At 38.5% G+C, this 25787-nt stretch overlaps 2 protein-coding genes and 1 long non-coding RNA gene across 5 annotated transcripts in view; 2 read left to right on the top strand and 1 right to left on the bottom strand.

The window, feature by feature from the left end:
• LOC146514938 (uncharacterized) overlaps nucleotides 1-25787 on the bottom strand; it is a 170211-nt gene that overhangs the window by 140476 nt on the left and 3948 nt on the right. The gene's annotated exons all lie outside the window — the stretch shown is intronic.
• On the top strand, nucleotides 6022-14119 carry LOC146514939 (G1/S-specific cyclin-D1-like). The gene is made up of 5 exons (XM_085168277.1): nucleotides 6022-6637; nucleotides 9944-10159; nucleotides 10628-10787; nucleotides 11746-11894; nucleotides 12928-14119. The coding sequence occupies exons 1-5, from the start codon at nucleotides 6434-6436 to the stop codon at nucleotides 13081-13083; spliced, it is 885 nt and encodes a 294-aa protein (XP_085024403.1). The 5' UTR covers nucleotides 6022-6433; the 3' UTR covers nucleotides 13084-14119.
• Nucleotides 18838-25787, top strand: part of LOC146514937 (proline-rich protein 5-like) — a 40483-nt gene continuing 33533 nt past the window's right edge. For 2 of the 3 annotated variants that reach the window (XM_085167442.1, XM_085167440.1), the window contains exon 1: nucleotides 18839-19095. The gene's annotated coding sequence lies outside the window, so the exon portion shown is untranslated. Of the gene's footprint in view, nucleotides 19096-25787 lie in introns of all 3 variants that reach the window. The other variant, XM_085167441.1, reaches the window with a different exon arrangement.

Here is a 25787-nt window from a genome sequence, read left to right as displayed (position 1 = left end):
CTGGCAATCCAGACGAGTCTCATTTTGGCAGCTGCCAGGGCGTGGTACATGTCTGACTGTGTTGTGCCAAGTGTAAAGTTTGGTGATTATGGTGTGGGGTTGTTTTTCAGGAGTTGAAAGGAATTCTTAATATTTCATTACTCCAACAGAAAAGGCTAGAATTCCTCAAAATCATAAAAAAAAAAAAAAAACAAGCAAAATATTAAATTAAGGGTTGGGGACACCAGACACTGGTCTTCATTTTATTATAAATGGTGTCAAAGGCTTTTTCTGTTGGAAGAATCCTGTGAACATCAATTAAAAATTTCAGGGTTTTTTTCCTTCCCATTTTGTCTCAATATGACTCTGTGTGTGTGTGTGTAGCAGTAACGATGGACCCAACCACATACTTCACTCTTTCAACACTTCTTTATTCGGCTGTCGCTTCTTACACACGGCCCTGTAGGATACAGCTTTTCAGCTGTATCCTACACTGAACAACCCCCAGGTCCCGGCACAGTCCTTTGAACTGGGAAGACGTGATGAGCTGATGGAGCTCCGATGCGTCTCATCCACCTCTGCAACCACGCCAAAGCCACCTCACCACAGTGTGTATATGTGTGTGTCGTAGGGTGTGGCTAACAGGCCGCATGCTTTTAGTGTTTCCTTTAATTTTTTGTCTTTCACTTACCTTGTCTCTTTGTGTTCACAGTTTTGTCTAACCACTCATGCTGTCAATAAACTGCAGCCTGGTGCTGGAAATCTCACCTCATCCATCTTGCTCCACCGTCAATATTTGGGTATCTTTGCCTCACCTGCCTGCCTTCCATCTTCTCTAGAAAACTCACTGCATCAGGTTGGACAATCTCTCTTTCTGCACACTACTCTGCCACTCACTTGGTGCACATGTCCCTCCCCTAGTCGGAGAAAAGCCTCCCCCTGCAAGTAAGCAATTGCTCTCTCCCATTAGTATCTCCGGCTCAAAGGTTCCATCACTGTCATTAACCCCATTTCTCCCATGCTGCAAACCCACTGCCCCAGTGATTTCCCACACTAGTTGTGTGGTGTTCCTTGTATTAAATCTGTGTTTAGAATAAAGACTTCTGAATCTGATCTCTGTCAGTATATTGGTATCTGCATTTGGGTCCATCTCTCATGGTGGCCTCCAGGCCTTGTGACACTGGGAGCAGGTTCTGCAGAAAAGCGGCCTGGAAGCTAAAGGCTCGAATGAAGAGAAGCCAAGACAAATTTACAGAGCATAATATATTAAATTACAACATAAACTGAAATGATCAAGAAATTACAAGTAACACAGATTAAAGATCATCACAAAATATTTAAATATGGGTCAACATATTGTAAAATATTGTAAAATAAAATATTGGCTCTAATATTTCATCTCCTGCTTTTCAATCTATCTTTGGTGGCTTTTTGACCATACTAGAGTACACGCCACCTACACTATATACTCCATAAACGATGGATGATGAAGACTCGTCTGACATGTTAAACATCTTTTTATGTGAGTATGCTCACACATATGCCTGAAGCAGAAAACCCAAGTTAAAAGAGAAAGATGAGAACCACTGTGGTGATACCTGCTATTGTGGTTTTAGGTTTTCTCAAGCCAGTCAACACAAAGAAAGCCGTGCTGTATTGATCTTCCTTTGTAGTGTATATCTTAACAAGTTTTCAGATTCTCACCTCTCAAGAACCCTACATGCCTGTCAGTATCCACCAGCCTCCCTCACTGTCTGGGAACTATAACTGTAAGAAATGTTTGTCCAGTAAAATCATATAAAAGTATGCTTTAATGTCTTGCATTTCAACATTTTGCATTAGCCTGTTACACTTGTAAATTTTACAGCACTAAGATGCTGACTTGGCCAGTCATGTTTCTTCTACCTCTCGAGATTTTTTCTTTTTCTTTTTTAATTTTAAGTTGAGAGACCATTTGTTTCATTTCAGTTGACAGCTGTGTCTCTCTCTCTATCTAGCTCTCTACATCTATATATAAATATATATACACATATATATGTATATATGTATGAGAGTAAGTCAATACAGGGCTCATCTGGCATCTGGTTGACCATTTCATTTCACTTTAAAATCTTTACTTTTATCAGTCATTTTGGGGGCAAAGAGAAAAAATGAGAAGCACCAACTGCAGAGTGTATTGTCTTGAACCTTTCTTCTTGTCTCTCTCTCTCTCTCATACACACACACACACACACACACACACACACACACACACTCCACCCTCTCCATACATTGTCTTTTCGGATCAGTTAACAGGACAATTACTCTAGACATCTTTTCATTATGCTCCTTTGTGATTTTATCCTTGGTTTAGGAAGTGTTTATGGAAAGGAAATATTTTTCTGTTTCTATGGTTATATTCACATTGTATAATTTAACACAGTGATCATACTGATTTAGGATCTTCAGGGAGGATCAGTAAAATGCTTTATTCATAGTGAAGTATTCAAGGCATGCCTTAAAGTTTTTAGGTTTTACATACTGTTTTCTTGGAGGAACCATTTACCTTTTATTTTACCTTTTACATTATTTTCTAATTTTATTTGGTAAGCCTTCATCTGCAGCCTTCATAAGCTTAGTAAAAGCATAATAAAAGTTTTTCTTGTCAACAACGTATCTCTAGAAATATTTTTTCTCAAGAAAGACTGAGATACAGGGTAATCTTCTTGGTTTTGTTTATCAAAAGTCAAATAAATGCTAGTTTTAGGCTTTACTACATTTGGTTTCGAAAAAGTAAATATATGCTTCAGACCAATGGCTTTATCAATATTTATCCATAACAGCTGATTTCGGTGTTAACATAAGATAGAGCATATTACTGTTACAGTTAGATCACTCTAAAAACTATTAATTATGAGAAGATAATGGACAATATCATTGATATATTGGATTTTTATATTTTGATTAAGAAAAGATTAAAAAAAGTAAACTGGGGTAATGATTTAGTCATGGTACATCTTGTTGCATATCTAAAGCACTTTCCTTCGCTGTAGGTTTATGAGGGTGTTTTGTTTCGTTGCTAACAGACATACTTCTAGATTCAGTAGGTGACAATGTTTTACAACACAGTTCTTTGCAATTGTCGAAACTACAGAGATTATAATTTGTCTGATTGCAATGAGCCAAACTGTTATTCTCTAAATGTTAGAGGTATAAATTGTTCTCTAACATGCAGCAGTAAATTATTCACTTGTAAATGCCCAGTGGAAGCACAGCACAGTACCATCCCCCCCTAGATGTGGAAGAGGTGTTGGGGGCTAGTAGTGGGGGATGAAGGCCAGATTCTTTGGGGGCACTCTGGGCCTTTCTCTGTTCTGTTGTCCATATTTGATTGTCATAATAAACAGGCCTTTCAAGGACTTAAAAGACGCTGACGCACTTGAGAGGTGTTGGAAGCGTCCTTCCTTCCCTGCAGTCACATGCAAATGCTCCAGAATGTGAAGGCTCATTGTCCAGAATGCATGGAGAAGTCTGAAGTCAGACAATAAAGTTGTTTTATATTACAAGTGTTTCTAGTTCCTTAACCTCTTCTAAAGCTTGCCGGGCACTTTTTATCCAATTCTTTTAACAGACAACATAGCAGAAGGCTAGCAAAGCTGGTCATCACAGATCAATCTCTGTTGTAGGAGGGCTCGGTCTTGGTGACTCAATAGAATCTACAGGCGCTATTGTATGCAGTTTCCATAGTATGACCCTAAACTGGGCCACCCTGAGATAATGAGGTTAAAGGTCATACACACAGACAGAATGAAACATCACTACATAGATTTCTGTCTCAGTCGCCTTTCCAAAAGCATCCACACCTAAAGTACAGTTCACTTGGGCTCAACACGTTCTCACTTTCAGTTCTTCACCCATAACCCCTTGGGGTGACATTTTACCACAGTACCCCTTTAGGGTCATTTTTCAGCATGCAGAGTACTACAACTGAGATTTGCAACTGCGTTTGTTAGAGACAGGAAACTGAACAATGATATAGTTCTTTTATATAGAACAAAGGGTGGTGGTGACATAGGTCAGTCACAGGACACAGGACTGAGGTTGGTGTTCCATGTGGGACTGTTCTTTTATGATGCAGTTGCCTTATTATTGCATTTTTGTTGTGTGCGTAACATATAAGTTTGTTGTTATTTGTTTAGGCTTAGGAAATTATGATGGCTTGGCTTAAAACACACCCTTTGATAACATTAACAACAAGAAATTCAAGTACATCAGTGAATGACCCTCCTGGCCTGCCTCACCCAAACGGCTTGTCAAGACCAGGTGTGCCAACTTTCCTCCCACACAAGCTGATTATCTTGTTTACAGAGCGGTAACTTCACTGCCTAAGACACACAATAGTACTTCCACTCTAAAAAGAAAGTATAGAGTCAGGGAAGTCCAGATCCTTCACATTTTTAAAGATGACACTTTGAACCCTGGACAAGTAGTAGTGTTCCACTGATTTACAAAAAAACAATGTCATAGTCAGTGGATGTTTGTTCATTAAGTATTATCTGAAGTGGTGGAACCATATTGAGGTCACAGAGGAGTGTCACATCATCTGTGAGGTTATAAAGCAAACCTAAGTGTGTAAACCACTTTCTGAAGTCCAACATCATCACATGACATACATTTTCATTTGATGAGGCTTTGGGCTGAAAACTTTCCTTTTTGCTAAAGTATATAGTCAGGGCTGGATCAGGGGACCCTGACTCCTCCCTTAGTTATGCTGCAATACGCATAGGCTGCTGGGAGATTCCCATGATGCATTGAGTGTTTCTTCTTCAGTCACCTTTCTCACTCGTGATGTGTTTATGAACCTCTCTGCATTGAATAATACTTGTTACTAATCTCTGCGTCTCTTCCACAGCATGTCTTTTGTCCTGTCTTCCTCCCCTCACCTCAACCGGTCGCAGCAGATGGCCGCCCCTCCCGCAGCCTGCTTCTGCTGGAAGTTATTTTTCTGTTAAAAGGGAGTTTTTCCTTCCCTATGTCGCCAAAGCGCTTGCTCTCTGTATGTATTATTGTAGGCTATACCTTATAATATAAAGCGCCTTGAGGCGACTGTTGTTGTGAACTGGCGCTGTATTAATAAAATTGAATTGAATTGGAAAAAAAAGATACCTAATTGGCTCCAACTGTCATGCAATTATTGATTTAAACAAATCCTAACACTAAATTTGAAGAACATTTGTAGAGCATTTGAACGATTGTCGGACAGCCATACAGAGATTCCTTGATTTATTAGTGACATACAGCAGGTACAATAAGTATTGAATATGTTACCAATTTTGAATATATTTCTGAAGGTGCTATTGACATAAAATTCTCCCCAGTTATTAGTAACAATCCATCCAATCCACACATGCAAAGAAATCACAAACCACAGATGTCCATAAATTGTAAGGGGTGGCTGTAGCTCAGGAGGTACAGCAGGTCATCTACTATACACTATATTTACCTTTTTACTATATACTATATTCATACACACACACACACACACACAGCCACACACACATACAGACACTTTATATATATATAAAAATATATGTGTGTTCGTATAGTATGTAATGGTTGGCCAAGTTTTTGTCTCAGTCCAGTCCTGTAAGAAAGTCACATGAATGTTAACACTATACATTTTACTCTAGTATATGATTTACATTTTGACCCAAAAATGGGAAAAACGCTTAAAAGAATGGATGAATAGATGCATCGCTGGATAGATGGACGGACAATGCTGCTTAACATTTTGTAAATTTTCCTTAAAATGATTAAAAAATAATTTTCCATTTTTCCATTCCGCTTCTATCTTTAGACATATTGTTAGTACACACACACACTCTCTCTCTCTCTCTCTCTCTCTCTCTCTCTCTCTCCGCGTGTTTATGTTGAGAGAAAAGTTACCCAAGTTAAGCGCAAAAGCAGTCATGTTTGTCAGAGTGCATTTCCGTGAGTAAACCAACAGACTAGTGACGTGATCTTCAATAGTAAGGAAAAGGACCGTTACTGCTGTCTTATTGTGAAGTGTATACCCGGAAGTGTACGTTATCTCGCGTTGTTTGACGCCGAACAATGTGCCAGTAAAAGGGCGCAGCAGGACAGGGATGTAGTCTGCCGGTGGAGAAAGCCTTGCTGTTCTGGTTTGTCCTGTAGTTCTGTCTTGTCCAACAAAAGGAAGTAACTTTTAAACCGTCGAAAGGGTATAAGCTAACTTGGTAGAGGAAATTAAAAGGTTAATTTATTTACAGATTTAATTCCAACAGGTAACTGAAATTTACATACAAACATGAATAAACTGGAGCATTTGGACGGTTTTGTGAACAAAGTATGTAGCGGCTAATAATTTTGTGCTGTTAGCTAAGTAGTTAGCTTTAGTCGAGCACATCAGTGACTTAAAAAGTACAGACTCACAGTGCTACGGACGCAATAAGGCATGGAGCCTCAGCTGTGGTGCTGCGAGGGGGATGGGCCTCCTATACCGAGAGCCTACCGAGACTCCAACCTGTTGACTGACCGGGTCCTGCACGCTCTGCTGCGGGTAGAAGACATGTACCTCCCCGCTCCTAACTACTTTAAATGTGTCCAGAGAGAGATATCTCCGTACATGAGGAGGATAGTCGCTGCTTGGATGTTAGAGGTGAGTTGAGCCGATACACGTTAACCGCATTCACAGAACTCAGAATTCCTCTGCTCTGCAACTTTCCATTAAAGTTTGTGTTTTGTTGCGTGTCACGTGGCTTCAATTACCGATTATTGATACCTAATTTCCACGCGGTAACAAGCTCATTTCACTTGATGGTCATTTTTTTTTTATCCCACAGAGTGTGTGCGATAGATTTTACATACAGTTCCGTGACGTGAAAGCTGAAAACTATTTTAGTGGCGAGTTGCCAGTCCTGCGGCCACGCGCTGCCTTTGTGTTGGGGCTTCGCGGAGAACTTCAGTCTATTTGTCCGGTAATGTTCATTAACACCGACCCACCGTTTGTTGCATTTCCTTGGCTTATGCTCAGAGTTAAATGCGGGTTTTTTGTTTTGTTTGTTTTTGTAATCTTGAGCTTGTCCTGTTAGTGCATGTTGTTCAGCCATTGTTTTTGTCATCACAGACGCATATCACTAAAAGATGTGGTGGGGTAACATTTTTCTCCTGTCATAACATTTTCCAATTTTAAAATCGTACGGGTGTTTTTGTCAACTTTTTTATAAATTTTTCAAATATTGCTATTATTACTGTTAAAACAGGATCATTCTGTGTTTTTGGGGGGTACTTTGCCCGAATTTCAGCCAAGACGCAGAAATGGCGACCAGAGGACGCTGCAGGCATTGGCTGTGGGATGATTGTCTGTCAGTCTTCATACATTCAACATTATCAGTTTGTTTGGGGGGGGGGTTGTTTGTTTTTTGTTTTGTTTTTTTCTTAGGACCTTGGTCAAAAACAATTCCTACCTCTTAAACATGTAAAATACTCTGTAATTACAGTTAATATAGAGCAGTATGGAGAACTGTAATATAGAAATAAAGTCTTAGTACTTATGAAATGTTTTAAACACAATCTGTTAACTGCTTTTAAATGAATCAGGCTCTCATTACTGCATCAAGGGTTCTCGATACCTTTATGGCCATTTTGAGTGCATGATAATGAGAATTATGAGTAACTGTAACGAAATGCTCTGGGCTAATGACCTAAAATGCTAGTATGGTACACAACCTTTAATTCTGCTTCATGCTAAAGCTTTAAAATGTATTTATAATTATAAAAAATGTTGTTCTATTTTAAGAAGTATTGAGTGTAATCCAATTTCGGTAATGATAATAGGGAGTGTAAGAGGCAAAAGATCCAGTAAGATTAACAAGAATATCACAAATTGAGAGAAGAGCGAGCAGCTGACCTTGTGTCCGTTTTGAATCTTCTGTCTGAGGAGATGCATTGTGATACTGCTCATCAGTTTGCTTTTTATGAGCAGGTGAAACGGTAATGAGAAACATTTAGTGTGGACGAGGTAATTTTCAATAATTTTAAATATTTTCTTTTGTTAAATATCATATATATTAATATTAAGCATAATTATAGACGTGTGTGTGTGTGTATGTATATATATGTGTGTGTATATATATATATATATATATATGTGTATATGTGTGTGTATATATATATATATATATATATATATATATATATATATAAATAAATATAAATAAATATAAAAATAAGACTTATAGACATATCTTGGCAATTTTATTTTATATGATAAAGAATTATTAGGACATTAACAAAATTAGTAGAAAAATGGATCCAGATGCATGTTGATAATGAGAATTCACTTAGAATTCTGGTTAAATGATTGTGAAATTGTGTTAAAATGATGACAAAATTAATTAATCCCGTCAGCCTCTTTCAGGCTTTACATAAAATACCTTAGTTTATATTACTAAATTATTGTTTTTGAAAAATATGACCTGGACATATTGTAGATGGCGCCGTGGAGCCAGTTTGCAGTGCTCCATCACAAGGACCATAAGACATGAAAGCCTTCATCGTATTGACAGTTAGAATGTGTTCAAGCCGGAGCCTTATCACGCTTGATAAGTTTGGTATGGATTGGATAATGTATGTGTCAACAACAGCAAATGAAATTTTCATGGCACATCATCAAAATTAGCCATGGTGTCATGGACGCCCCCTGCAATGAAGACTCAAAAGCTCTGCAGTTTAATACGGCCAAAATATGAAGTTGATCTAATAAATCCCTAGGAGGAAATTGCAAAATTACAATGCCTGGAAATGTCAAAATTGCTATTTTCAATTATTATAAACAATTATTTTGCCCAAATAACAAGAACAAATGTCGCAGATACATTAGGGCCTTCGCACTTTAGTGCTTGGGCCCTGATTAAACACTTTAACAATGCTGGCTGCAAAATACATTTTGTTTGCACTGAAAAAGTTTTAAAGATGTTTCAAAAGGAAAATATACTCGTTGAATTTAAAGTAGCAGTGTCTAAAGGTATTTTGTGTTAAATCTATTAATCTAAGTAACTGCGAGTTTCTATAATCCAATTTAAAAAAAAATAATTTACAACTCGAAGAAACTGTACTGTGCAGTCAAAGACTTTTTCTGTCTATTCTTAAAACGGTTACAAACCAATAGAGCATGTAAAGCATCAGAATCATTTGTAACTCTGAATTCCTTAAAGCTTTGTACACTGAGAATTAAAATAGAGTGACACTTGCAGATAGAGATACAGGTACTGTATATAAAAGCCATTCAATGTAAAACCTCAATGGCAGCATTTAGCCTGTAGCTATCCCCCACCCCCTCTTCACTCTCTTTTTGTTTTCGTTTTCTTTTTAAGCCAAAAGGGGCCATATTTGAACAAGAAGGCAGATGCACCTTCAAGTTGCCTCAATGACCTACATACATATCTGCTAATTAGTGCTAATAAGATATTAGAAAATCACTCCCTCAGAGTGAAGCATAAATGTGTTTTTTATAGAATTTTACTATTTGTTTGATAGTTACATTAAAGTGTCCCAAAAGCCTAAAACAGCACAAACCCTACTTAGAGGTCCAGTTCAGTGACTCCTAGCAAATGGCTTTCCGCTACCCTTGCCTGTGCCGGGACATCTGTTAGAGTATCAGGTTGTAAACATGTGTTTTTAATGCTGTAAAGTTGGGCACTTTTACAACGGCCCAAATGGGGACTGGGTTCATTTTGGGGCCAGACTCAAGTGACCATTATTATGCATCTAAGTTGACTATATTTCCCCAAAGGTTCACTTGGATACATTTATATCTCACATTTCCAATACCTGAACTCTGTTTCTTCAAATTTTGAATCTGGTAACATTTATAGGGAGTTTTCTCCGGGACTTAAACTAATACAACATTTTTACATACGACTAGACAGTATTTAATGGTAGTATTCACTGACTGTTGCTACAGGTGTGCGAGGAGCAGAAATGTGAGGAGGAGGTTTTCCCCTTAGCTATGAACTACATGGATCGCATCTTGTCAGTGGAACCCACGAAGAAGAACCATCTGCAGTTGTTGGGAGCTGCCTGCATGTTCCTGGCATCTAAACTAAAGGAGACAATCCCACTGACTGCGGAGAAACTCTGCATCTACACTGATAATTCAGTCACACCTTCTCAGTTGCTGGTATGGCATTCTGAAGTAAACGATGTCATTAAAGTGCTCTCTCTGTTTTGAAGCTAAGATTCTGAGGACTTTTTTTTTTTTCATGTAACATCCATCCTGCAAGGATGTCTGCCTCAAAACAAGATATCTCAGTAGCTAATGCCCAGATGCTGTAGAATGTATAGTCCCCAGAGAATGACTTGTAATAGTTCTAGTAACCTCCTAACATTTTCCACCTTGCATTAAAAGCTTTCCACCAACATATGAGGTCTTTTATCTCTAAATATCAGGACAGTTATTGTAGTGTCTCATTGTCCCACGAGAGTATTTCCTTAATCATTTCAGTTACCCCTTTTCTTACAGTGTTACTTTTAAGCCCCAAATCTCCCAAAAGTGACCATAAGATATCTGTTAATCCCTCCGTCTGTCTGTGTCAAATCCCACTTTGAACCTGGCCTTCTGTCCATCTTTGTTTTCACCCACTCACAGCAGATGGAGCTGCTGGTTTTGAATAAGCTGAAGTGGGACCTGGCTTCACCCACCCCTCTTGACTTCATCGACCACTTCCTGTCTCAGCTGCCTGTCAACAAAGAGAACAAGTCGATACTGAGGAAGCACGCTCAGACCTTTGTTGCACTGTGTGCCACAGGTATGCATGAGGCTACATCACATGCATCACTGTCTTTATATATTGTGGTTGAAATTTCTCTTCAGCAGAGTGTGGTAATAAGACTGACTCACTGGGTTAGTACAAGCCAACAAATAACTGATGTATTTTTAAACACCCAACTTATAGTTTTCTCTACTAAATTGCATAACAATTCACTTATTCCTAATTGCTCATATTTGATGCATAAATAGACAATGGATCCACTGCTGTCTGACTACTATAATGTGCAGTGCTTTGGAGCACAAATCAGGTTGCAGTCTCCATCCATAGAGCTGGTAGATGCCAGACCAGCTCAACCCTGCTGTCTGACTCAACCTTCCCTTGTGAAACTGTTGTCGTGGTTCGCACTGTCACCTCACAGAAGCACAGAAGGTTTCATGATTTTTAACCCTGGCTTGGGCCCTAGTTATTTTGCGAGTCTGAAATGAGGTAGATAAAGACCTGATGTCTTAGAGAGTGGCTGGATGGTTAAAAACAGGTATGGCATTGTTTGAGAGAGGGCATAAAAGGAGGAGCTGCTTCCATGTATGTAATGTGGGCAGGCCAAAGCAGCTAGTTTGTGTGGACTTTGTGTCGAAAGAAAGAAGAAAAAAAAAATGTGTAGAAAGGCATCAGCTGAGCTGTTAAATGATGATTGATGGGATTGGGGTCAGCTGATCTGCTGTGATTATGGCTTGTCTGCTTTAACTAGTCCTGTACGCAATCTTTGGGTTTTCCTAAACCTTTAAAGCCCCTATAACTTCATCTTAATTTCTTGCTTTTATTAAAGCATCTTCATATATGAAACATATTGCCATCAACGCATGCTCCTGTTTAACACAGAACAGAAATTCTCCTCAAGCATCTGTATTTTTTTGTGGTTTTGAATGTTTTGTTTGTTATTAATCCCCATTTAAAAACTAACAAATTTACATTAAATTCCTTTGATTCTCTCCAGATGTCAAATTCATAGCCAGCCCCCCATCCATGGTGGCAGCAGGCAGCATGGTGGCAGCAGTAGAGGGCTTACAGATGAGAATGGTGGGTAACACCATGATGTCTCAAAAACTGACAGAACAGCTGGCTCAGACCATCAAAAGTGACCCGGTGGGTACATCTGTTCACAGCATGACTGGTACATATTACATTCACTTAGTCACATTAGAGGGAAGATGTTAGCAGAACGAGTGTGTAATTAGTCCTGCTCCACAATAATACTGTTGATTTACTGAAAAAGAGCAGAACTGAATTTAACAGGGTGTCGAAGAGAGGGAGAAGGATCCTGAGGAATCCAATAGATGCTATTAGAAAACAATGTTTGTCAAAATGCAGCTGTTAATGGGACTGTGTTGGACTGTTTTATAATACGTTCAGGTTAGTTAACTTATCCAGTATTTCCAGTCTAATGAATCCCTCTTCAAACACAACAATAGAAATGGTCATGAGATGAGTCCATACAGGGAGTCATCGCGTTCCATTTACTGATATCAACAGTAAAGTTTTGTGTTAGTTGATTTCGTTTTATTTATATAGCACCAATTCACAACAATAGCTGCCTCAAGGCAATTAATATTGGAAGGGTTTGTTTTTTTGTTTTTAAATGGCATCTTGGACCACAAGTGTTTGATGTGAGTGATGCAGTAAATAACCATCAGGTTGGGTTCTCTTTACTGGGAAATGTGGCTGCTTCTCCATCGGCCCATCACAGCAGCTGCACCGTCACTTGCAGCGCAACCCTGCACATGACATTTGTTCAAAGACGCCCTCACAGCAAAGTTTTCTAACTGCAGGATATGAGACAGCAGCCCTGGTATATTTTTCTCAGTTTCAGACACTGCTCTCATTTACACACAGCAAACAGTATCGCACATGGATGACACACACTCTTCTACACAGCTGTTGCATATAGATTTGAATCTCCAAACTAAGGAGCTTGGAAAGAAAGTGATTGGAGTCCTCCCACTTTCTTTCCAGGCTCCTTAGCAATCATCCAGGTCATGGTAGTCTGTGTTTCTATGTAGGTTCTCAGTCTTCGACCACTGTTTATTGTGACTGTAAGCCTAAGCTGAGACCTTATCTTTTTAAATTATGTATTACTGTATAAATTATATATAAATGACTCTGAACTCTCACTTTTCAGGATTGTTTGAGAGCATGTCAGGAACAGATCGAGTCTTTGCTGGAAACCAGCCTCAGACAGGCACAACAGCAGCAGCACTCATTTGCCATGGAAACTAAGAAAATGGGAGAGGACCACTCAGCAACACCCACAGATGTACGAGACATTAACATCTGAGCTCTAGCAGTAACGCTGCTGGATGAAGAAACAGAAGCAGATGAATTTGATGATCGTAATAGACGCATAAAAATACACACGTCATGGAGCATTTATAAGTAACTGGACTCAACAGTCTGTCACAGCTGTTCATGTGAAGTCAGTATGAACTGTGGCAACAACCATAGCGAGATTCTCAGCAGATGGCGTTATTTGCAGGACTGGAATTATGCTAATGCAGATGAAAAGGCTGAAAAAGTAATGTTACAGTGTGTTGATGAATGCAGGCAGGTAGGTGTTCAACCGAGGTGAATATTTCCCTTTAAGACCTGGGCATGTAAGCACTGAGTAAATTCAACATGGATCCACAAAGGACTACAGGGCCTTTTTGAACTCACACCTCCTGGCAAAGTAAATAATTTGAGCTTTAGGGGCTAACACTAATTATTTCTTTTAAACAGCTATGAAGCTCAAATGTATCCAAATTTTAAGAAAAACACATCAAGGCACCTCTGTAACTCAGTCTGTTTACATAAATGAAACATCATTTTAAATATGCGTGGAAATTAGTTTTCATGGCTTTTTTTTTTCAGACAGTTTCTATTTCAAATTACAATATTTCCTTCACATGACATGTTATTTATTAAGGTCTTTTACTGCATTATACAGTAATTTGATGTCATGGGTCTCTCTTGTTGAATTCAGTAGGTGAATTTAGAGAGGTTGTCTAAATGTGAGTGTATTTTAAGTAGAGTAATATGAGAAATGACTTCGACATTCAGGTTTTAAACGTAAGGTATCCACATGTATCTTTGACAGTCTGATAAATTCATACAAATAATAATCCTGAATAAGATGTAATATGAGTTTATTACAGGGCAATCCTGGTTTGAATACCAATAGTTTACAATACGATCTTTAGTTATTTGCTTTAAGACATGACGAATGAAGTTATTGTTCAGCTTTAATTCCATGTGAACACTGATTTTCTTGAGTCAAGGCTTAAAATGCCCCCCATTGTATTTGGCTAATAAAATATACTATATCTACTATAGAATGATCTCATGACTTGGTGCAAAATTGGTGTTGATTTTGTACCTCTGGTATACCAATATAGATGGCTAACTCCACTAATGTTATAATGTGATGTTGAATGCACGACACACTAACAATTCTATGCTGGTGCTAGCTCTGAAGCCAAAGGATGAGCAAAGTCCCAGGGATTTTTAGTTTTAGTTTGGGTTTTTTTATGTTTTGGGGGAGGAGGAAGGGTGATTTCACAGCATCATTATCATTCAAATAAACCTGTCTGTTCTTCTACAGAAATGTAGAAAGGGACCAGATTTTTTTATTTTTTATTTTTTTTGGGGGGGTGAAATTTTCTGGTAAAACGTGCTTCAGTTCCATTGAAACACACATTATCCCGTTTGCTGTGGCTGCAGGTCAGCACTACCTATTGCAAAAGTAGATTTGCGGTTCTAATGGAGAGCAGAGACTAAAACAACTGGAAGCATAGGCTTTAAATAGGAAGACTATAAAAGCAAAACCAGCCAACTTTTAACTAAAAATTGAACATGACTTCTACTGGAACAGGTTAAATGTCCATAAGGTCTCATGATGACGATTTGGCTAAAGAGCAATGACACTGAAAACTCTGGCAAACCCATGATAGGTTGCTAGGGCTAACACAAACATTAGAGAGACGCAAACATCCACAAGCTTTAAAAAATGTCACTTAATGGTTTTTGAATGAAATTTCATGCAAATGCAAGTACAGTAGATAATACGGTTGGGGGAAAAAACAAAGTGCCAAATTATAGTTAAACTAATAATAAAAAACTATCCAGGGCATTGGATCGTTTATTTCCAGCAGTATGCCACAGAACATTTCTGGTTTTCATTCCATCAAAGGAAAATATTGTATCAAATGACAAAATATTTCAATTTTTATTTGATCTACTAGTAGCAGTTTCTTAGCAGCTATTTGACCATAAAGGCCTGATTAACACAGTCTCCTCTGAACAGTTGATGTAGAGATGTGTCTGCTACTGGAACTCTGTGTGGCATTTATCTGGGCTCTAATCTGAGGTGCTGTAATGATTTCTGAAGGTGGCTGGCCCCAGTCACCTCTGCTGCTTTATCCTCAGCAGCAGAGGTGACTGGGGCGGTACGCATGTGAGCCAGCTTCTTTGTAGCAGTTGATGGTTTTTGCGACTGCACTTGGGGAACAATTCAAAATTTAACAATTTTTCTGTAGCTCAGGTGGCAGAGCAGGTCAGCCACTAATCAGAACGTCGGTGGTTCGATCCCAGGCTGCCTCCTGGCTGCATGCCAAATATCCTTGGGCAAGATACTAATCCCATGTTTGCCTACTGGTGGTGGTCAGAGGGCCCGGTGGTCTTGCAGCCTCGCCTCCGTCAGTGTGCCTCAGGGCAGCTGTGGCTACAATGTAGCTTACCATCACCAGTGTGTGAATGACTGAAGCGCTTTGCTTTATATATTTGATGTCTTCAGTAGGTTGACACAAGGTTGAACCATATAACCATATAATCAGACCTTTTGAATCTATGCTTTTCTGTAACAAGTAGACTCAGATGTTATTAGCAAATTATTATCATTTCCTTTCCTTTTCAAAAGAATGGTCCAATGTGTCCTAAACTACAGGACCAAAAATAATAATAATAATAATAATTAAAGCACCATTCCTTAATATTTGGAGTTTTTATCATGGGTGAGACTCAAACTTCTGGGAGATTTCATTTGGTTTGAAGCTCAGAAGAAAAATGACAATTTAGCCATAACTCCCATTTGCCTGAGCAAGAAATGTCTAGGATGCGAACTGCTAATGTGATGTCCGTCCTGGTCAAACTGCTGCAAAAGGCTGAGAGACTATAATGTAAGTAAAAACAGAATGCAACAATTTAGAAATCTATTAAGCCCAAAGATATGAAATGTTAAAACTGAGAAAGATATTGTCCACACATCTTAAAAAAAGGTTCGGGCAAGTCTTCATCACCAAGAGTCTTCTATGAAGCAATGCTGTTATAATAGATGCAGTGTACAGTTTAGGATTATCTTGCTAAAATAACGTCTTCAGTGAAAAAGATATGATCTGGAAGAGAACATACGTTGCTCTAAAGCTTGTATATACCTTTCAGAATTGATGGTACCTTTTCAAATGAGCAAGCTGCCATGTCTAAAGGTTTGACAAACCTAGTAAAGCTCAGAGATGCATTAAGTGAGCACTACTAACAAGCTGGGTGGTCTTTTTCTTCTTTAGTCCAGAGAACAGGGAACGTTTTCTTCCAAATTGATTTATTTTTTCTCACACAATTTGCGTGTGCAAAATAATCCCAAAATGCAACAGTACAACATTCTGCCAGTTGGCAGAAAAATAAGAAAAAAAATCACACACATAAACCCTATAGTCACATTGTGTATGCACATAGTGGTGTATTTAGGGCTCTTTAAGTGTTTAATGGAAGTGTAAAAATGATATATAGTGCAGTTAATTTACAATTTAGTACACTTGAGGTGTAAAAAGTACATTTTTAGGCATTTAATGAGTGAAGATCATTTTAAATAAGTCTTTGATTCTAGTTGGTCAAGGACAGATATTTATTTGTACTTCTTGTGGTTATCCAGCAGATGGGGATGTTTGTCCCTTTAAGATATTCATACCCCACATCCAGCGTTTCACCAACTTCTCTGACCTCCTCTTTGGCTAAAGTGATGTCCAGTATGGCCTAAACCTGACCCAGTACCTTCTGTGTGCTGCAGCCATGGACACAGTAAGTTACTGTACAAACAGCTGAAAAACAAGTAAGCCAATTCTGATGTGAGACCTTAGAAACATTAGAAATCTGGTCATCATAGTATTTTTGTCATGTGGCCTTCAGTCCCATGTTGGCTCCCAAGGATGGGAATGTGAGAACAGTAAGGTCTCAGTCCAAGCAGGATTTCTGACATCATCACTATAGTAGTAATTAAGTCTCAAGTCTGTCCATAGATACTCTACGGTTTTTCTGAATGGTTATTAATATTTATCCAATACTACTTTTGCTGATGCTGCTGTATAGCATCTTAATCCTGCTAACTACATAGCAATCAGCAGAAAGGCAGTCAAGATCCTAAACAAACAGTCTTTAATGCTTATATTTAGTAATATGTCCAACATTTAAAAAAAAAAAAATCACACTGTACTGCTCAAAACAAAACAAAAACAGGCACAAAACACTGAAAATAATATCTTCCTGTTGCTATTATTAGAAAACATTATCCTGACCCATCATGCAACCTTTTTTTGGCAATCCTTGCCACAGCAGGAATACTGAGTTCCTGAGCTGTGGAAGTAGCTGAAGCAAAAACTCAGGTGTGGGATTATATCTGTGAGGCCACTGAACTTGACTTTCAGTTGGTCTTGATGTAATTCTGGCAAACCCTCAGGAAACTCAGTAGGAGAACTCTGCTCATACTGTGTACAGTGGAAGTGGGGTGCTGCAGACTTCTACTGAGGATATAATCGACCATGGAGGGATCCCCTCAATCCTACTAATACGCCTTCAGTAGAAGATCTGGGACGGTGCCTCTGGTTTGGCAGACTGGGTTGCGAGTCCTATCTTTATGAAGAGCTACCATAGGTTGAAAGGCAGGTAACACCCTGGACGCCAGGTTGCCAGTGTGGTGCAGCGAAATACAGCATACCAGCACAAACCGTGGACAGGTCTCCAGCCTCTACCAGGGCCAGCACACACTGGGGCTATGCTTAAATGTGAATATACAAAGTCAAAAATTAACAATCATACTTAAAACCTGCTGTAAAGTAATTTCAGACAATTTAAAACTGAGACTCAGAATCTCATCTGCTCTTGATGTTCTAGTTTTTATTCTCTCAGTAGAAGACTTGGTGCTATTAAAGGGGTTCAGAGTAAAGATTAATTCTGAAAACAAAATTCAAACATCGTCTGTGTACAAGTTTGATATGAGGTCATCAAGGACAGTGTAGGTTTCAGTAGGCAGTGATTTCGTACCTGTTGATCCTTATCTGGATTATATCTAAACTGCTCCAGAGAAAGTTAAGGTCACCATATAAGTTACCATACCTATACATCCTGGTAAGAAGTTACCACTGGCATAGTACAGAAAGCCCAGGGTTAACCCTGAACTTAGCTGGATGAGCCAGAATGCTGCTTTGTACTATAGCCTTCTGACCTCAACATAATTAAAATACTGTAGGGCTGTGTATAAACAAAAGCCTGCAAATCTCAATTAACTGAAGCAACACTGTAAAGAAGAGTGTTCCAAAAGTCCTCCACAATAACGTGAGAGACTGATAAAGTCATACAGAAAATTATTACTCCAAGTTATTGCTGCTAAACATGTTTTTTTAAGCTACTGAATCATGAACTGTGCTTGCTTTTGAAATGATTATGTGTTCTAAGAATTAAAAAAAAGTAATAGTGACCACTTTTATTCTTATATTGCTTTCTAATTAGCCTAATAATTTCATGTAAATCACAGAATCAGGCGTAAAGGTCTTCTGAAAAAGGCAATTAATAATCCAACACTATATTACATATAGAATTATATAGAGGTTTAACTATATACCTTTGCATATCTCTGTTTTGTGCAACGTGTTTTCTGCGAATAAGCTTCAGGTGCAAGTGTTGTGAGGTTGTACTGTGAATCCATTCCACCACAAAACTTGATTTCTAACAAATTCGACTTTTATTTTGAAGGTTACGCATGGCAGCGTCGGTTGCAGCCGGTACTGCAGCCTGTTGAATGGAGGCAGCGGGAAGAGGCAGTTGTTCTCGCTTCCAGTTATCAGAGAACCCGTGTGAGCTCCGTTTCTCAGTATGAGTTCTTAAGCGGAGGAAGTGTTTTTTTTTTTTTTTAGAACGGAAACCCAAGCGATGCGCACACACAGCTGCCGCTGATAACAAGAAGCGGCACATTTTATTGAGTCGCCTAAAGACCGCGGCTGTGTTTATTACTCAGAGCAGCAGCAAAAGGTGAAGCGAGTTTGCAGAGGTGAGTCCACGCACGAATACCACGAGGCTTATATCCTGTCAAGATGTTCACGCAGAACAGCGGCCAAACTCTGTGGCGTGTTTCTTTTTCTTTTACTGTGTTTTTGTGACCGGACGCGTTTCATATCCTCTCGAGCTGGAATTCACTAAAAAATAACTTACGAAGAAGAGATCCTTGAAAATAGAAGTGAAAACCCCTTTTTAGGTCAAATAGATACAGCCCACTGAAAAGGGGAGAATGCAGATACCTGCTGGTAGTTACGTGTGTGGAATGACCCACAGAACTTCATGTAAATAGGTATGCAGTCACACTCAGTTCAGCTCTTTACGTATAGTTACATGTAATGACTCTGGGGAGGCGTCGTGGATCTTATACCAGTAATTCTGTATGCCAACTTAAAGCATAAGATCGATAACTGCACCGCATACTAACTGTCATTGTTGTGTTGGTATATACGTTTTTAACCGTTCATGAGGCGATTTTTCTTGATACCAGTTGTACTTGTCAGTGACATGAAGCGGATGGAGGAAACAGTAATACGTTATTTCATTCTTAGAACACAAAGGCAGATTAGTGAAATGATTATGATCTTACTTATGGCCGATTAGACTTCTCAGAGCATTATTTAATGATCTTATTGTTGCAGCTCTAGATAGTCTGAGTAATTTTCAAGTGCATTTATGTGAGTTCCTCAAATATCTGGGGATCGACCTGTCACAGAGACCTACAGTTTTTTTTTTAGGATGCCAAGATAACTTTACCAAGTTAGGCCTATAAATTGCTCAAAGTTTGCAGATGTCAAGCAAGTGACTACTGTCACCTGTTACTTTGTAACCAAAATTGTTTAACACCATGTAACTTCAAAGTAAAAGAAAATAATGTATTGTGTGTATAATATGGCCAGAGGTAAGAGGGCCATTTATGGGGCAAGGATCAGCAGAGGCAGGCTGATGCTTGGCCTTGCAGTGTGGTGATAGTCTGTAGGTAGTATACAGAGCTTTGTAGATCCTGATACTTTTTACTGTCTGACTGGCAGGACGTTGGTACAGGGAGAACTCACTTGGCTATTGGTTGCTTGGAGAAATTCCAGTTTGACAAATGCCCTCATGGGTTTTTGCAGACTCTGTACTGTGCACTCTTACACTTCAGTTTATTACATTAGGATTAGGGGCTCACTAATTGGCACTTGGCTGATTTCTTTCTATTTTTTTTTTTTTTATTCAAAGGGCACTGATGAACAGCCCTCAGCCAGTGTCTCCCAAAGTATACAATAGCATAGAAGTCTGTGAACAGTTGAATCTAATTACAAATTTGTCATCAGATATTACAATTGTTAGTTTGTTAGAATTTCAAACACCATAAAACTACCAGAGGGGTCATTTTAACCCATCCTACAACAAGATGAAAATTAGGTTGTTAATTTTCATCTAATTTTAAAAATTATTAATAAGAGCTAACAAAGTAAATATGTAAGATTTTGCTTCATTAGGTTTTGTTTTACGAATTGTTTTATTTTGATATACTGATTTTTTAAAAATTGTTATTTTATTAGAATTATTATTATTATTAGAATCAATAGAGTTCAACAAACAACACAATAGTTTACACACCTGAATAATGTAACTATTTTAGGAGAAGATGATCAATGAAAAGTTAATTTTGGATATTGGTTACCCTACTATATAAAAAGAGCACTCACTGTGAAACATTGAACAGGTCTTTGCCTGTACAGGTGCTGGTCATAGAATTAGAATATCAAAAAGTGAAACTTGTATAATGTATACATTCATTCCACACAGACTGATATATTTTAAGTGTTTATTTCTTTTAAGTTTGATGATTAAAACTGACAACTAATGAAAACCCCAAATTCAGTATCTCAGAAAACAACAACAACAAACTTTATTTATATAGCACATTTAAAAAACAGTGGTGTACCAAAGTGCTTAACATGCAAGAGAGTAGGATGAAGTAACAGGGAAGGATGAGGGCTATGGCAAGGTACCAAAACATGCTAGCAGGTTGAATGGCATTAAAACACAAAAGCAAAAGAATTGCATATAAAGCATAAAAGGAAACTAAGTGTAAAGGATAAAACAGTCAAAAAAATTAAAAATGATTAAAAGTAATTAAGAATAAGCCGAAGATAAGAATAAGCATTAAGCTAACTGACAAGCAGGCGTTAACTGGTAGAAAAGGCGAGGCTAAATAAGTGGGGTTTTAACCGCGATTTGAAGGAATGGATGGAATCAGACTTGCGTATAGCGATGGGGAGGTTATTCCATAAATTAGGTGCAGCCAAGGCAAACGCGCGGTCACCTCTAGTCTTCAGCCGGGATCTCGGGAGTACCAAGAGTGACTGGGAAGATGATCTTAGTGCTCTAGTAGGGGTGTATAATCTAAGAAAAAGTAGAATATTACTTAAGACCAATACAAAGAAAGGATTTTTAGAAATCTTGGCTATCTGTAAAGTATGAACATGAAAAGTATGAGCATGTACAGCACTCAATACTTAGTCAGGGCTCCTTTTGCCTGAATTACTGCACCAGTGCAGCATGACATGGATTTGATCAGTCTGTGGCACTGCTCAGGTGTCATGAGAGTCCAGGTTGCTCTCATGACACCATGAGAGCAACCATCTATCATGGTCCTTAAACCAGCTACTGGTAGCTTTGGCACTGTGTGCATCTTCATAAAGCTGGTCAGCAGCACGAAGTGCTCTAAAACTTCCTGGTATACGGCTGTGTTGACCTTGGACCTCAGAAAACACAGTGGAGCAACACCAGCAGATGACACCCAAAACCACCACTGGCTGTGGAAACTTTACACTGGACCCCAAGCAATGTGGATTCTGTGCCTCTCCTCTCTTCGACCACATCTTTTCCTTCCCCTCGCCTCTCTACTAATTTACTTGGACACTTGTAATATATCAGTCTGTGTGGAATAATTGTATACATTATACAAGTTTCACTTTTTGAATGGAATTAGTGAAATACATCAACTTTTTGATGATATTCTAATTATATGACCAGCACCTGTATTTTAAAATTGACCTCACAGTTAACTTTTAAAGAATAAGAAACTCAATTTAATGAAGTATTGTAAAGTACAGCAATCATAGTAACATAAATTAAGCTTCAGTCTACATCCCTGCAATTCATCAAGCCTGAAACCAAATAGTTAAATCTGCTCTGCATTTAACTCTTTGCTCTCTTTTCTTGGATTGGTACTCCATACTCTGGACTAGTAGCCCTCATATTAGACTTGTGTTTCTAGACCAGGGGTCCCCAATCCCAGTCCGCGAGGGCCGGTGTCCCTGCAGATTTTAGATCTCACCCTCGGTCAACACACCTGAATCACATAATTAGTTCATTACCAGGCCTCTGGAGAACTTCAGGACATGTTGAGAAGGTAATTTATCCATTTAAATCAGCTGTGATGGATCAAGGACACATCTAAAACCTGCAGGGACACCGGCCCTCGTGGACTGGGATTGGGGACCCCTGTTCTAGACAATCTGTCCACAGCTGTTGTTTGCATTAATTTCTATATGGTCAAAATGAAATCATTGGGGGTTATAAGTATTAAGGTTTTTTGTTTTTGTTTTCCTTTTTATCCCTCAAACCCCAAAATTTGCTATATGATGAATAAAATCATTTTAGGAAAAGTTATAAGAGATAATGGTGTTTTAATTTAAGTTATGTGACATTTAAAATGCAATAGGTTCAAAATGACCCCCATTGCTGTTATACAGTCTCAATCAAATATTTAAGACCACTTGAAAAATGGCAAAAAATTATATTTGGCATGTTTGGATCTTAACAAGGTTCCAAGTAGAGTTTCAACATGTAACAAGAAGAAATGGGAGTGAGACAAAACATTTTTGGGGCATGCAATTTATTGAAAACAACGCTTAAACTGAAACCGACTGTTTTACAGCTGATCAAATGTTTAGGACCACACCTCCAAAAAAACCCCCGTAAACCCCCACAAAACAGAAATCAAAGTTCCAAAAATGAACTCAGAAATGAGTAGCTCCACCGTTATTGTTGATAATTTTAAATATTTGTTGCGGTGTGCTTGATGCAAGTGTTTCTATGAGGTGAGTGGGAACATTTCTCCAAGTGGTGAAGACAGCCGCAAGAAGGGCATCTACTGTCCGGAACTGTTGTCCATTTTTATAAACTTCCCTTGCCATCCATCCCCAAAGGTTCTCAATTGGATTGTTTTACCTGTCTAAGAACATCTGTGATATCAGGCAGGTACGTAGTTCTTCTCTCGGTATTGGTGCAATATACTTCCACATTCACTGCATGTAGTTGGGGGAATTCCCTCAAACTGTATCTACAAAGGCTGCCTTGTTATGTCTGTAAAAAGTGGAACATGTAGCTTACTTAGATGAAGTTAATTTACCTGTTTTATTTACAACTGGAGCACTGGCTCAATAACTTTTACACATTATGAGCAAAGCCAATTGGCCACTCTAAAAGTGAACAAGTTCCATACGGTGTATTTATTTGTATATATAATAGAACACTTTTAGAATTAGAGCAAGAGAATTATCTCATAGTTAATCAGATAGTTTTCCCAAATTGGGGGGGGGGGGAAGGAAGACACATCACAAAACAAACTTGGTTGCCCTTTAATATACTACACAAAGCTTTATTTTCTGTGCTTCTGATAACTTGGTGTGATATTTCATTGCTGATCAGAGGTGGTAGACTGCCACTGCTTATTTCTATCTACTGGCAGATGTTGTGCAGCTTCAGTTAAAGAGTTTAAGAGATCTGTAACAGATTTTTGACACAAATAAATGTTACTCTGCTAAGTTAAAACTGTATTTATGTTACAGATGGGAAGGAGTGATAATGTTTTTCTGTCTAGCTCCAACATTAACGTTATATATTGGCGTCTCTTCATTGGCTCCAGATTCAAATTGAAACTCCTACTCCTTACATACAAGGTCTGAATAACCAGGACCAATCTTATCTCAAAGACATAGTACCATATCTCCCCAGTAGAGCACTTTGCTCTCAGACTGCAGGCTTACTTGTTGTTCCTAAGATATTTTAAAGCAGTATAGAAGGCCGTGCCTTCAGCTTTCAGGCCTCTCTTCGGTGGAACCAGCTCGCAGCTTTGATTCAGTGACAGGTTACCTCTATTTTAACATTAGGCTTAAACTTTCCTTGTTGAAAATGCATATAGCTGGGGATGGATCAGGTGACCCTGAACCCGGCCTTAGTTACACTGCAATAGGCCTAGGCTGCTGGGGGCTGTTCCTCCTTCAGTCACATGTTTTTACTCACCTTTGTGTTTATACATCACTCACTTAATAATTAGTTGCTATTAATATCTTGCTCTCTTCCACTGTGTGTCTTCTCTCTTCCTACACTCACCCCTTGTCGGTCACAGCAGGTGACACTGTCACTAAGTTCTTGCTCTTAGGGGGGGCGTTTGATTGTTGGGGTTTCTCCATATTATTGTAGTGTGTGATGTGGCACTATGTAAATAAAATAAAGTTGGAATGAATTAAATTATTATTAGCCACAGCTGCTAAGTTAATGATAACTTAACTGATGGCTAATAATAGTAAAATTGGTAACATGAATGTGGGTGCCAGCCAGATTAACATTTATGATAACTGTTTAATTATTAATTGTTGTTGAAACAAGAACTTTACTGACCTCAAACTTTTACACTCTTCAAGATGGTGGTTTAGTGTTAGTGTAGGTTTGGTGAGTTAGTGTTCACGTCTTCAGCTGCTGGTGATGGGAGGGGCTGCCTGAAAATCTGCAGCAGTCCCTTTGTTATGTGTCAGATGGAGGAGGCGAAGTTGGTACCGACGGTGTCATTACTATTGCAAAAGCATAATAATCAAATTTATTGAATTAATAATTAACAATTATCACTAATTGTTAGTATAAATTAGTATCTTAAGTACCTACTCAGTACTTATGCTGCCTTTAGTGCAAAAAACCCAAAAACGTACCATTGCATCTTCAGAATTTAGGTATCAAAGGTTCTGTAAGTATTGGTTCTGGTGACATCCTTATACCACAAAGTAGTAAACACTAAACTGTTAGATCATCCATATGTTAACCCTGGGACTTCCTCAATGCAGAGGGCTCTATCCCGTGGATGGACTGGTATCCGGGGAATTTGAAATCTAGGTTTACACTTTGGCTATTTGTCACATTCCTGGAGTCACCCTCAGATGCATAACAGAGTGCATAGTTCTGCTGGGAGAAACTGCTGCTCCCTCTACAATGTTGACATTGGTGGTACAGTTGTGGTCAGAAGTTTAAATGCATTCATCCTGGGTAAGAGTGTCAGGTTAATGGTTTCCTTCAACCGTACTTTTTCTAGAGTGAAATGTTAGTACATTATACATCCTTAATTACTTTAAAAAACAAAATTTGGGTGCACAATTTTTAATTTCTTTTAGATTTTAGAAGTTTTTTAGAAGTCAACACAGTGTCAAAAGTATGGATACAGGCTCAATAATTCACATAATTTCCTTCAGGATTAATAAAGTATTCTGAAAAATATAGATATATTTACATACACTTACTTAAATCTTTTAACAAGTGGTGCTGAAGATTCTAAGATGGCTTTTAAGTTGACGAGGCAGAGCCATATTAAATTCTGGCTAGTGATCATGTCCAGTACAACTGGTGATTTCTCTTGGCACT

Source organism: Neolamprologus multifasciatus, chromosome 7 (assembly GCF_963576455.1).
Source record: "Neolamprologus multifasciatus chromosome 7, fNeoMul1.2, whole genome shotgun sequence".
NCBI lineage: Eukaryota > Metazoa > Chordata > Actinopteri > Cichliformes > Cichlidae > Neolamprologus > Neolamprologus multifasciatus.
The sequence above is the reverse complement of the archived record's forward strand: the minus strand, read 5'-3'. Positions and strand labels throughout refer to the sequence as shown.